Source organism: Chelonoidis abingdonii, chromosome 19 (genome assembly GCF_003597395.2).
Source record: "Chelonoidis abingdonii isolate Lonesome George chromosome 19, CheloAbing_2.0, whole genome shotgun sequence".
In the NCBI taxonomy this organism is placed as follows: domain Eukaryota; kingdom Metazoa; phylum Chordata; order Testudines; family Testudinidae; genus Chelonoidis; species Chelonoidis abingdonii.
The window spans coordinates 3,629,725-3,644,452 of NC_133787.1; the positions used below are offsets into that span (position 1 = coordinate 3,629,725).

The window sequence follows — 14,728 nt, forward strand, 5'->3', positions numbered from 1 at the left end:
TTGACTCATGTAGGATACCCAGCAAGTTTGGACTCCTTTGCAATCGTTGAGACAGTCATGTTCTTATAATCCTCCAACTACTTTTCACTGTCTCTGGCGCAGCTAAGTGCAACGCCATGTGGAAGCTCCTGATTTGAGAGCAGCTTGACACATTGCAGGCTGGCAGAGCCAAGAAGAGAGTGGAGCTCAGCACATCTTCGCAGCAGCATTGCCTATGGCTGGTTATAGAGGGTGTGTGCAGGGCTTGCCAACAGCTAGCAGAGCTGATGGCAGAGTAAAGGGACCTACAAATGAGCATTCCTGACACAGACACTCAATCCCTAATCGCTACCTTGGAAAGAGAAAGACCCTTTGCTGCAGTGTTCAGATGGGAGCAAGGGGAGTTTAGAAGCAGTAACACCAAACAAGCGTGTTTTCTGTTAACAAGGCTTGAGATGCTAAAGTGCATTGTCATATGCTGAGCCTCAAGCGAACACCACACAGAGCTCCCTGCAGACAAAGCTGCTCTTAGGAGACAGCCATTTAAGGTGTAATAAAGCAGGAGTTCATGCGGCAATTCCAGGAGAGGTAACTATTCTTAATGGGGATCTTGTGAACGACCACACATCTGGTGATAAGACTGTATAGTCTCATAAAAAGGAGCACTCTCACCCCAATGCAACAGAGGCAGACGGGAAACATATCATTTAGGCAGGGGCAGCTCTAGACATTTCGTGGCTCCAAGCAGGGCGGCATGCCGCAGGGGGCACTCTGCCGGTTGCCAGGAGGGCAGCAGGCAGCTCTGGTGGACCTCCTGCAGGCGTGCCAAAGCCGCAGGACCCTCCGCAGGCACGCCTGTGGAAGGTCCACCGCAGCCACCTGCCGCCCTCCCGGCGACCAGCAGAGCGCCCCCCGCGGCATGCCGCCCCAAGCACGCGCTTGGCGTCCTGGGGCCTGGAGCCGCCCCTGCATTTAGGAACACGTGCTACCCCTTTAACATGGCATTAAACAGAAGACATCCCACATCCCATACTGTCCCCCTCCCTTTCATTTGCATCCCTAGTTAAAATACTGAAAACAGTTGTACTTACAGGGAGGTCTGTAAAGGCTATACCTGTGGGGGGAAAAATATTAGAATTAAAAAGACAAAGGATTTTTCTCCACATGCGCCTACAGACTTAACATGCTACGAAACATTACAACATTTCAGTAAATCTCAGCTCTGGCTCTGGACTTAGCGACCTGTCATTTAACAGAGTTTCCCCCTCTCCATCTTCCTTTGACCCTATGGTTTGGCAAAGATTCGGGTTGAAGTCTGCGTGTTCTCAGACACTCTTCCCCATCAGTTTTAGTGCAATAAGCTTCACAAAAGCAGCCCCTTTTTCCTTTGCTTCTCCCTCACGTCACTGCAAGACTCCACTAAGAAGTCAATTAGCTTCAGTTCAAGACAAATTTTTGATTTGGAAGCTGTAGTGCTTTAATATTGCTGTGGCCTGGCCTGGGGCTACCTCTCCTTTCCAGCTGGAGCTGTGGAGTTGAGCGTTAAACTCCCTGTACAATTCCCAGGGACTGGGCCTTGCACTAAGGCAGGGCTAGAGTCAGAAGCAGTTTCTCAGATATGCAGCAATGAAGAGAATGGTAGTGCTCCACATTCCTAGATATTCCAAGGCCAGAAGGGACCATGATTATCTAGTCTGACCTCCTATATAACACAGGCCAGAGACCTTCCCCAACATAATTCCCAGAGCAGATCTTTTAAAACAACATCCATCTTGATTTAAAAATTGTCACAGATGGAGACTCCATCACGACTCTTAGTAAGTTGTTCCAATCATAGACTATCAGGCTTGGAAGAGGCCTCAGGGGGTCATCAAGTCCCACCCCATGCTCAGAGCAGGACCAATCCCCAACTAAATCATCCCGGTCAGGGCTTTGTCTAGCCTGACCTTAAAAACCTCTAAGGAAGAGATTCCACCACCTCCCTAGGTAACCCATTCCAGTGCTTCACCACCCTCCTAGTGAAAAAGTTTTTCCTAATATCCAACCTAAACCTCTCCCACAGCAACTTGAGACCCTTACTCCTTGTTCTGTCATCTGCTACCACTGAGAACAGTCTAGATCCATCCTCTTTGGAACCCCCTTGCAGGTAGTTGAAAGCAGCTATCAAATCCCCCCTCACTCTTCTCTTCTGCAGACTAAACAATCCCAGTTCCCTCAGTCTCTCCTCACGAGTCATGTGCTCTAGCCCCCTAATCATTTTTGTTGCCCATCCGCTGGACTCTTTCCCAATTTTCGCACATCCTTCTCGTAGTGTGGGGCCCAAAACTAAGACAGATACTAATGAGACCTCGCCAACGTTGAATAGATGGGGAAATAATCAACTCCCTCCATTCTGGAGGCAATGCCCCTACTTCTACAGCACTAAAAGCCATGTACCTCTTGAACAAGGGCACACTGCCGACTCATATCCAGCTTCTCATCCACTGTTAAACCCCTTAAGGTCCTTTTTCTCAGTACTGCTGCCTTACACTCAGTCCCCTAGTCTGTAGCAGTGAATGGGATTCTTCCATCCTAAGTGCAGGACTCTGCACTTGTCCTTGTTGAACCTCATATGATTTATTTTGGCCCAATCATCTAATTTGTCTAGGTCCCTCTGTATCCTATCCCTACCCTCTAGTGTATCTACTGTGCCTCCCGGTTTAGTGTCATCTGCAAACTTGCTGAGGGTGCAGCCCACACCATCCTCCAGATCATTAATGAAGATATTGAAGAAAACCGGCCCCAGGACCGACCCTTGGCGCACTCCGCTTGAAACCGGATGTCAACTAGACACGGAGCCATTGATCACTACCCGTTGAGCCAGACAATCTAGCCAGCTTTCTATCCACCTTATAGTCCATTCATCCAACCCATACTTAAGCTTGCCGGCAAGAATACTGTGGGAGACCGTATCAAAAGCTTTGCTAAAGTCAAAGAACACATCCACTGCTTTCCCCTCATCCACAGACCCAGTTATCTCCTCACAGAAGGCAATGAGGTTAGTCAGGCATGACTTGCCCTTGGTGAATCCATACTGACTGTTCCTGATCACTTTCCTCTCCTCACGTGCTTCAGAATTGATTCCTTGGGGACCTGTTCCTTGATTTCCAGGGACTGAAATGGCTAATTACTCTCCGTTAAAAATGTACATCTTATTTCCAGTCTGAATTTATCTAGCTTCAGCTTCTAGCCACTGAATAGTGTTAGACTTTTCTGTGCTACACTGAAGAGCCCTTTACTGTTACCCATGCTAAGGCAAGGATGAGAAGATTATTCAGCCACAGGTTCTGAACACCACCAAAAGCTCCAAGTCACCAAGCCAAGCTATCTGGGGAGCAGAACATGTAAAAGGCATTTCTAGATGCAGGAGGGCTGACAGGGTAACCACTACTCCCAGAGCAGAGACCACGGCTGGGGTGGCTGGTGGGCATGAGGCATCTGTACTATATGTTCCTGAATCATGAGACATATGAACTACAGTATATACTCAATCATAAGCTGGTTTGGTTATAAGCCGACCGCCCCCCCCCCCCCCAAGATGAATAAGTAAAAATGGAAAATTTTTATGACCCGTTCATTAGCCGACCCTATAATTCAGGGGTAAGCAGACTCTGGCTAACGGACCATCAGGATACGCCGCTAGTGGGCAAGCATGGAGGTAAACCTAACGCCTTGGCTACACTTGAGAGTTACAGCACCGGTGGTGGCTTTACAGCGCTGTAACTCACTCCCCATCCACACTGGCAAGGCACATACAGAGCTTTATCTCCCTGGCTACAGTGCTGTATGTACTCCACCTCCACGAGAGGAATAAAGAGAACTGCTTGCAGTGCTGGGGTGCCAGTGTAAACAGTGATTAATCTTACTACGCTGTAACGGACCTCCGGAAGCTTCCCATAATGCTTTTAAGTAAAGATAGCACTCTGTTTTGTTGTGATGCCTCTGTTTGTTTTGTTGTGAACTCAGGGCTCCCAGGGCTGCTTATCTAAAAAACAAACACAGCTACTGTTTGCTGTGAATGAGCTCCCTTTGGAACGTCCACAGCTAGTCAGGGAGCCTTCGGCGGCGTTTCTGCACATGGTCCGCTGGTCCTGCAGATTCGACGGCACATCTGTGAGTCATCTGCTGGTCTCGCACTTTTGTCGTACCTACCACCAAAACTGCAGGACTGGCAGACCTCCCGCAGAGACACCGCCAAAGGCTGCCTGAGTGCTGCCCTCACAGCGACCGGCAGCCCGCCCCCCACAGCTTGCCGCCCCAGGCATGCGCTTGCTGCGTTGATGCCTGGAGCCGCTCCTGCGCGCTAGCGCTTAGACTTGAAGGACACTACAGCATCTGGGAGAACAGCTGGTTTCCACCTACCTGCCTGCACACGGAGCATGTGGGCAGTGACAAAATGCATGGACACTCTTCCCCAATCACCACTAACAAAACTCCAGGAGTAAAACAATCCCTTCCAAGGCTATTCATTGCTGGATACCCCCTAATCTCTCTCTTGGGCTCTATAGCTGGCGTGCGTATGCCTCTCTGTGCTGCCACTACACCAGCAACCAAGAGCTCCTTCACTCCTCACAGGAGCAGCCCCAACCACCTCGGCTGCAATACCGAGTCCTAGAATGCATCTCAGACTCGGAGTAGGAGTAGCATCACCAGGCCCAAGGGCTGGGGGTGTTACAGAGAGGAGATTATCAGAAGGCCCAAGGACTGTGGGTGTTACAGAGAGGAGATTCACATTGCTAAGACGACAGAGGCCCAACTGCAAGTACAGAAGAGTGGATCAGGGTAGGCAAGAGATTGGGGTCATGATCACTGCAGGGATCACCACTAGCCTTTCTGCTGACTAACAGTAGATCAGATTGACAGATGTAAAGACAGGTGGGAAAGAGGTTTCTAGCACTGCTTTCTTAGGCTTAGACTATTAATTATTCCTGACATGCTAAACACTACATTGAGGCCTCCTTCCCAGGCAAGGAATTGCAGTGCTCCCTAGGGATCAGATGAAACAAGTGTGCACTGAATATTTTACATAGTCTGCTGCTTCTCGACCCCAGGTGTGAAAAAAGCTCCACTCTGCAGTGAAATACATGAGTGCATGGCAAGGCAAGGTGTAAATCTACACCCACCAGCTGGCCACATGGACCCTGCTACAGTGCACTAAAATGTCCGTTCTGTGCACGGATCCGTTTGTAACAGGGGTAGAGCAAGGTGCACTATAGACATTTTAGCGCATGGTAGATTTACACCCCAGTTTGCTGTGCACTACCTGCCCATATAGTCAGACTCCACTGGAGACAATTCATTCTCCCTCTCTACTTTTCATACAGAATTGTGATTCAGAGCACACTTGCTCCAGCAATTTTAAAAAGTGCACTATTGGAAGCAACATAGATTCATGATCAAATGGGTTGAGAAAGTCTTGGATCATGACCAGCTAAACAGCTTATAGGTCCATGAGGTTATTTAACCTACCACACAGTTTGGAGCTACTTACCAGTAGGCAACCTCATTCCAAGGCAACAAAACTATGGCTCAATATGCTGAATACACTGGAATAAAGAGTTGGGGGAAATTTTCAAAGGATTTCCCCCTCCTGGTCACTTGTCTTGTCTCCCCACCAACCCTTCTGGATTGCTCTCCCACCATCTCCCCACTCAAAGATCCTTCACCAATCAAACTGTTTTCTGTGGGGTTCCCGTCCACCACATTGGTTAAGTTTCATATTTCGTTTGGCCAGCTGGGTGAGAGCTTGTTCCCACCCTTACAACAAAAGGAAATTAACCTGCTGATCTAGCCACCACAGCAGCAGAAGGGGTTCTGCAGCCCAGCTCCGCAGCAGGCATCCTTCAAGCTTCTGTGGGTGGAGTGCAGCTCTCCCCCTGGGCGCCTGCAGCCATCACATTTGCAGTGCAGGGAGCCAGCTGCCCCATGAAGCAAGGTGAGCACAGAGGAGGAAATTTACAGTCCCTGCAATTAAACTGAGAGCCTTTTCCTCTTTGAAGCAGGGTTGCATCACAGCCATTCTTCTCTAGAGGTAGCCAGATCTCTGCTCAAATTCTGCTACAACACAGGACATAGCTCAGGTTTCTCAACAAAAAATGGTATTATGCTCCACATCCTGAACAAGGAAATACTAACCCCAGTGTAACTATGGAAGATGCTACTTCAGCAGCATTCCATTTTATAATCTCAGTAAAACTCTCTGGATCATGCTGCAGTACTGACTAGTGCACATGTGTGGGAGGCGGTGGGAACCTCTCAGTCAGTTTTATTGTTTCAAACAGCCAGAACACTGCTTAAATAGAGCCCAGTCATAGTCCAGACACCACAAGGTCATTAGCAGAAATTAAAAAGACCAACAGCTCCTTAACTCTTCATCTGGATAAAAAAACAACTCTATTCCGCCTCCCTGCAGCAATTCAAGCGCCTGGAGATAGCTCAAAAGCCCGTTTTAGGAAGGCGGTGGTGACTCCAGACTGGACAGCTTAGGAAGAGAATGCAAAGTGTCTCTCCTGTAAGTCAGTGGTTCACATCCAAGCCAGGGAAGTACTGGCCAAGTCATTAACATCTGATAACTGTTCAGTGGTCTGGATACAATATGTGCATGTGTCAGCGCAGCTCCAAGTGAACAGTTCTGATATCACAAACGCCACCATGACAATCTCAGCAGAGATCCCAAGGACTGAACTGGGCAGAGACTGAGATATCCCCCTTGCCAGCAGAGAGAGTCTCTTCTGGTCAGAAGGGGAGTTCACTGGCACATAGGCACAAAGCACACTGCCTCTGCATAACACCACCTTTCACCAGCACTGACGCAGTCATTTCTCTTTCAGGGATGCTGCCCTCCCATGACAAAGCCAGCACTTCCAACACAGGCTAATAAACCATTTAGTTATGGTGTGGCTTGCTGCAGGGTGTAATGGAAAGTCAAGCAGTCATTACATTAGGGGACAGAACCACTTCGCCAATGATCAAATAAAATGGTGGCTATGAGAAAGCAGAATTTCATTAAACTTCAACAGGAGGAAACTAGCCCCCATTTTTGCAGGCCATGAAAGAATCCTACAAACAAGGTAGGGGAGGTAATCTCTTTATAGACTCAGACTTTAAGTTCAGAAGGGATCATTATGATCATCTAGTCTGACCTCCTGCACAATGCCAGACACAGAATCTCACCCATCCACTTCTATAACAAACCCCTAACCTATGTCTGAGTTACTGAAGTCCTCAAATTGTGGTTTGAAGACCTCAAGCTGCAGAGAATCCTTCAGCAAGTGACTCTACATTTTGTAAAACATGTTGTCATTTTTCGCATATCCATTGCTCAATGTCCTTAATACTTTCGTACTCTCAAAAATTTTCTAAGACCTGACAGTACTACAGATGTCAACTACAGGCCTATAGTACTCAGAGCACCTTTTTTCCCCTTTCTTAAAAATGAGAACTTGTTAGCAATTCTCAGTCGTAAGCTACACCCTGAGTTTACTGAATCATTAAAATCTCTGCTAATGGAGGGCATTACATTTCATCGTGCGATTTCTTTAATATTTTGGATGAAGATTATCTGGCCGCCCGATTTCTTTTTGTCCCATATGTTTCAAGTTCGGTTTCTACTCGGATGATGGATAATATTACTCCATAGCTATTCCCATTTGTCACTCCTTCCATCATCTGCTAGCTCCTCATTAGCCTTATTAAAGACTGAGACAAAGTATTGTTTAGATATTAGGGCCATGCCTAGATTTCCTTACCTCACTACCATCCTCAGTGTTAACGCTAGTCCCACTTCTTCTTTCTTTGTTTTTTCTTCTTATTTATATGGCTATGAGAATCTTTTACTATTGGTTTTAATTCCTTTGCAGGCAACTCCAATGACTTTTAGCTTTCTCACTTTTAACTCCTATCTGTCTACCTTCACTAAAGTACTTTCCTTGCTATCCCGCCTCTTCCCTCCTTGTAGTCTTTCTGCTTTTTCTTAATCACCTCTCTGAGATGCTGCTATCCAGTTGGGTCACAACTCCTGCCTAGATGTTTTTCCCCCTTTTTGGGATCCAGGCTCTGCCAGTTTCTGCAATTAGACTTGGAAGTAATTCCTGCGCCTTCTCCGCCTTTTATGAGTCCCAATTATCATCACCAAGTCTTATCAGTGTCCAATCCACTTCCCTAACTAATTTCCTTAATTCTTTAAAGTTAGCCCTTCTGAAATCAAAAACCCTAGTCCCAGATCTATTTTTGTTTATCCTTTCATCTAGTTTGAACTGAATTAGCTCATGATCACTCGAACCAAGGTTGTCCCCTACAACCATTTCTTCTATGAGGTCCTCACTACTCACCAAAACCAAATCTAACATGGCGTCCCCTCTTGTTGGTTCAGCTACTTGGTGAAGAAGTTATCAGCTCTCGCATCCAGAAAAATCTGAGCACTATTATTGTTACTAGCACCTGTCCTCCAGTCAATATCTGGGAAGTTAAAGTCTCCCATGATCACACAATTCCCATTAGTGTTTACTTCCTTAAAAACATTAAAGAGGTCTCTGTCCATAACCATATCAGATCCCGGCAGTCTGTAGCACACCCCAAGCACTATCTCAGGGGAGGCTCTAGTAGCTTTCTTTCCCAATATGGTTTTTATTGGACCAACTTTTGTTGGTGAGACACACCAGCTTTGAAGCTTATACAGAGCTCTTCTGGTGGATTCAGAGGGGTTGCGATCAGTAGGGAACACATGGCTTCTGGAACCTATTGCAGCCTGAGAATGTGAATTGACAAATATACAGTTAAAAACTGTTGTACTTTTTTTGTACTGGAAAACTATTTTAGCTAGATTCAACATTTCTCAGGTATCCATTAAAAACCTATGGAAGTATGTTCTGTGTAAAGACATGCAGTAGATTAGTGATGTATGTCACACCCAAGTTTCTCAAACATTACCTGACAGGAATAAACGAGCTAATTCCTTTCTCTCATGGTGAGCGTGAGATTAGAGACAACTGTTCTTCTAAAAATAAATTTGGAAACACATATGTACAACACAGGAAAGGGCACTGAAGATTCAAAACAGAAGACATCTGCTATCTGTGTCCATCCACAGGACTTCAGACAGTTCAATGAACAGGACTCTTCCTTTGACAAATAATTTTGAAGGAATTATGTAAACGCTGCTGCTTTGTCACTGCTTCGTGGTTTATTTTATCAGATGCTGAAAAGAATGTACTGATTTCTTTCCCTGTCCATTTAGACTGAAGAAAAGTGCAACAGGATATAATTTAGAGATGTTTATGGCCAAAGTGTTACCATCTTCCCTAATGTCTAAATATTAGGAACTTTTAAAAAGTCATTTTTAATAACGTAAATGCCAGGATTTCTGCCATCAGAAAGGTCTTCTGTGGATATTCTTCACTGCACAAAAGCTTATGATTTCTGCAGATTCCTTCTGGAATGCAGAAAAAATGGAGCATCACCACTCTCTAACCTGGATGCCAGGCAATTTGGGGCACAACTTAATGAAGTAACGAGGTAAATTAATTCCAGAGCACAAGGCAGAACTGCTGTGAAATTCACCTCAACCCTCCAAAGGCTAGTCTGAGCAAGTGATGGCAGTAATATTGACTTCTCCATTGTAACACAGGAAAGGAATCTGCAATCACAATTTCAAGAGCAGATCTTTAACCAAGTTGTGCGACCCAGTATGAACCCCTTCATGCTACGCTTACTCCGTGCACTGAATGAAACAGCCTCTTTGCTTCAATGTACTTTAGAGTGTGATGGTCTCATACAGTGCTCCTTCACTTACTCAGAAGCTGTGCCTCTCAGCTTTCTGGCTAAAATGCAGAGCAGACCAGTTCAATACAGGATAGCCTCTCTGTGGAAACTAGATCCTGTCCTGGTGGAGGATGGACTGTATGATCAAACAGGTCTTTTCTTACCACTATCACAACCATTATTAATCTCTGAAGTGCTCCAAAATGTGGAAAAAAAATCCAACAACTAATGAGCTTCCAAGCATCAGAGATGCTAGCTAGCTATACAATGCAGAAACACCTGTCCACATTCAAGAAGGAGCACTGGCGAGCTAGGAAACATCCAGCAGGGATGCAGGAAGGAAAGCTAGTGAAAGCACTCTGCCACACATTTCTATGTGTGTCACACTGAGGAGAATGCTACGGGAAAAAAAAATAAAGCCATGCACAAGCGACCAGGGAGCTTTGCAAAGAGGGGCTGCTAACAGGGAGTTTCGCAAGGGAGTTCTCCAGGTGAAGGAGGAGCAAATACAGCATCTATGGCGTAAGTGACTGTCTGCAGTGTGTGTTTGTTTGTGTTTGGGGGTTACTCGCTGTGTGCTGAGCTTGTGTTTGTCAGTCTGTTTGTTTGGTTGTTTGAAGGACTGTGTGCTGTGGCTGGCAGTTGGAGGCTGTGAACTTCAAAGGAAGGTTTGAAAGCTAGAAGCCTCTGGTAATTGGCTGAGCCTTAACCCCACCTCAAAGGCGTGTCTAGTAGCTGGGAAGATTCCATGCTCGCAACAGAGAAGCGAGAAGCCCAGCGGCAGCCTTCCCTCCCCCACTCCAAGGTGTCTAGTAGCTGGAAGTATTGCTTGCTCGCCAGAGAAGCCACAGCGCAGCGCTTCCCTCCCCCACCTCAGATAAGGCAGGTATGAAGTAGGCGCAACAGTAGGAAAATGCCATTTTTGCCCCTAACAAAAGAAAAATCCCTGTAATTCAACCAGGTTACAATGAGATATAAGTCTGTGAGATAATCATTAAAACTCTGTGTTAAACCATGAATTGATACTTACAAATGTTACCTCACAGAAGGTTCCTTCCAGTGGCTTCAGTGTCTGGAAATTTGGACTTGGCTGGGCTGGGAGTTTAACTTACTGTGCTCTCAAAAAGCTCCTGGCTGTGTGGTAATTGAGAGCGTGTGGCTAGTACAATCACGTTCCTCTCTTCGCTTCCGCTTTCCCCCTCATACCCCAATCCCCAGAATCTCGAGCCCACGGTGATATTAAACCTGACCTCTGAATCCACGCCGGGAATGGGGTTACTGGTTGCGCATGCACCCGCAAAATTTGGCATGCATGCTCAGCATAGAAGCGGCAATGTTTTCGAAGCTGCTCCAAGACCTTCCCGTTGTGCCTCTCTGGTTTTCCTGGGTATATGCTCACGCTCTTTCACTTTAAAATTCTGCCTGCACTGAGTCCTGGTCCTTACACTCATAGACTTTGGAAATCTTTCAAAATATTTTCTCATTTCGCTTGACGAAGGAGTTCTGGTAAGCACTGAATCCTTACCCATTTTAGCGATAGATCCAGTATCCCGTCTTCTGTGGTCCAGCTGGAGCTCTTCTTTTTTTCTCAGTAGACTGTTCATTGTTACTTTTGTGCTCATCCGAGTCCACGCTGGCCAAAACGGAAATAGAAGTCATAAAGTCCGTGGGGCTTTTTCTGTTACCCTGGCAGTGCATCGGAGTTCTGACTGCTGACCAGAGTGGCCAGTGGTGCTCTGTGGGATACCTCCCGAGGCAGTACTTCGATTTCTGTCCATCACTACATATATTCGATGTAGTAAATCGATTTAGGGTAACTCCTGTGGTTTTGATGGAGTACAGAAATCGATTTAAAGAGCCTTTAAATCGATTTACAGTGTAGTGTGGACGGGTGTCATGCGTTGAAAATGATTAACGCGGTTAAAATCGTTTAACTGCGTAGTGTAGACGGGGGTATGTTTAATGCCAGCCACCAGAGCATCAGGTGCACTGACCCGGCACTCGCTCCGCCTTGTGTATCAGGTACCTGTCCGTATTTGTCAGCAAGCAACTTTAGCTATTAACTATAATTCTACTAGAACTTGTTGAATGATTGTGTGAAGTGAATGATATAAATAGTAATATAATATATAATGCAATACGTAGTTGATAGGATAAGTATATTATACATATTATAAGGTAATGAAGGTAATCATGGACATACAAGTAGCCAACAAGTTGTTGCTGTTACGGATTTTATTGGAGTAGTTGCAATAGAATGTGACAAGATGTCTTGGTCCCTTTAATAAGACTTGCAGGTTTTTATTGGTACAAGCACGGTACCGAAGCCGATTTAAAGGACAGGTTACAAATCTATTAATAGTTCTGCTGCTTCACAATTTGAGTTCTGTTCAGAACTCTTAGGTGAATGCCATCTTGGTCGTGTGATGGTTTAATGTTGAGTTTATCAGTTAATTCAAAAATCTTCTCTAGTGACACTTTCAATCTGTGACGTTTCTCAGTTTTGTCACCGTACAAAAAGCCGACTGCAGGTTTGGGATATCCTAAATCCTCAGCTTTGAAGCACTGAAGCTAAGAATCTATTAGTTTCTCTCACCAAATGACTTATCCTAATTATAGCATCTTTAGTTATTGACCTTTTTGGAGTTGTTGGTTTAGCTGTTCTTCAAACTTCTCTTGCTTTTTCTTAATTATACTCTTGCACTTCATTTGGAGTGTTTTTATGCTCTTTCTATATTACCATCACTAGATATGACTTCCACTTTTCAAAGGAATCTTTTTATCTTCATGCTTCTTTACTGTTGTTAAGATCCACGTGGCTCTTTTTAGTTTTTTTACTGTTTTTCTTAATTTGGGGTATAATTGAAGTTGGACCTCTATTATGGTGGTTGAAAAAGCACCCATAGCACGCTGCAAGGGATTTCGCCCTTCAGTCACTGTACTTTTAAGACTTCTTGTCTTACGATAACGCCTCTTCAGTTTTGCATACGTTTGCCCCCTTTATGAAATTAAATTGCACAGTGTGTGGGATTGTTGAGATCTCCCAGCATGTTGAGATGCTATATATATGGTCAGTAATCCAAGCAATCCTGCTATAAAAGTTTCTTGGTACCGAGTCTCTTGAGCGTCCACTCCAAGGATAAATCGGAGTTGCAGTCTCCCTTGTGGGCTTCCGTGACCAGAGCTGCTGCTCCATGAAAGAGTTAGGGTAAAGTATTGAGAGTGCTGCATTTCCATCTTGAAATGAAATGGTCGCAGTAATATGTGGGGAAATTGCAAATTCCACATTCATTGGTCTTAATGTTTGATAGCCTCCTCTAATTTTCTCATTAGCATTCCATCACAAATGCACTGTCCTGGTCAGGTGGTCGATAATAATGTTATATGTTTTTTAGAGCATGAAATTTTATCCGAGAGATTCTATGGAATTATGTGGATTGATTTAAGATGTTTGACTTTATTGAATCTACATTTTTTTTCACATATTAGTGTCCACCCAGCCCACGCCAACCTATTTCTTCCTTCCGAATTTTTGTACCCGGATGATTTGTGTCGCCATTGAGGCTCTCAGTCCACCAGGTTCTGTATGACTGACTTATACAATCCCTTTTACACCAGGCACTCTAGTTCAACCCATCCTTATTAATTTAGACTTCTAGCATTTGTGTACAAGCACCTTAAAACTGTGTCCCTGTTATTTATTGTCCCTTTCTGATGATCAGATTCTTTTTTTATGTGACTGTTATCATCCTGATCTGACCCTTAAATTATTCTTCTCCATCCCTGCTCCTGCTATAATCTGGAATTCTCTATACAATAGACACTCTCCCTAAGAAGAATTCTGTGTCGATCCACATGCTTCTGCAGCAATCGGCTTCCCCATCTCCTAGTTTAAAACTGCTCTGCAATCCTTTTTAACGTTAAGTGCAGTCTGAATTCCACTTTGTTTACGGTGGAGCCCATCTTTCCTTATAGCCCCCCATCCCAAGAGTTTTCCCCCAGTTCCTAAGTAGAAAGCGTAAACGCCTCCTTCTAGCGCATTGTCTCATCCCGATTGATACTCTGAGGGCTTCTGCCTGTACCTGGCCCTGTGTTGGGACTGGGAGCCATTTCTGGAGACAGGCCAACATAGAGGTCGGGATTCAGTCCTTCCTAGACCTAAATTTGGTCTCCAGGATCATTCTCTACCCTTCCCCTATGTCATTGGTACCTACATGTACCCAGACACTTGGCTCCTCCCAGCACTACGAGTAAGTCGTAGAGCCTCAGAGATCCGCAAACCTTGACACAGCAGGCAATCACATACGGTCTCAGTCATCACAAACCAGCTATCTGTCTGTTCTAATGATCGAATCTCATTATCTAAATCTCCTTTCCTAGCAATGAGTTCTCTCCCCAGAGGATGACTCAGCTGAGAGAGCAACCCAGCACCATCCTGGAAGGAACACCACTATGGGAAGTTTCCCCTTACTACCCATTGACGGCTCTGCGTCCCTGGCTTCTATCTTCCTTAATCAGTGGCAGTGCTGTCTGACCAGAGGTGGACATTCTAAAGTCGGAAAGCTCACCAACATACCCTTCTGCTTCCTATAGCCTCCCAGTTCCACCATCTGGCTCAAAGTCTGTACGTGGTTCTGAGGGCCAGGAGCTCTCAACGACTGCACCATGCCACCACGCTCAAGGGCAGGTACACATACATGTATGCTCACGCAATAAACTGGATACCCATCTGCAGCTCGGCTTCTGCCTGCCATTGTCTCCTAAGTTAAGAACTGGTTGTTTAAAGGCAATAGTTTTTGAATGTCGTTTGTTTATAGTTAAGGGAAGATAGACCAACAAGGAAGCCCCCCTTCCCACTCCCTCCAAAGTCCCTTGTGAAACTCTGTTAGCAAGCCCTGGTCGCATGTGCGCTGCTTAATAAAAGCCTGGTGTGTGAATGCCCGCCCACTAG

General features: G+C 45.5%; 1 protein-coding gene across 1 annotated transcript in view; it reads right to left on the bottom strand.

Moving 5' to 3' along the window:
- Positions 1-14,728, bottom strand: part of RANBP10 (RAN binding protein 10) — a 161,586-nt gene that overhangs the window by 26,233 nt on the left and 120,625 nt on the right. The window contains 1 exon segment of the mRNA XM_075073672.1: positions 1,071-1,093. Within this exon segment, the coding sequence (XP_074929773.1) occupies positions 1,071-1,093 (23 nt within the window).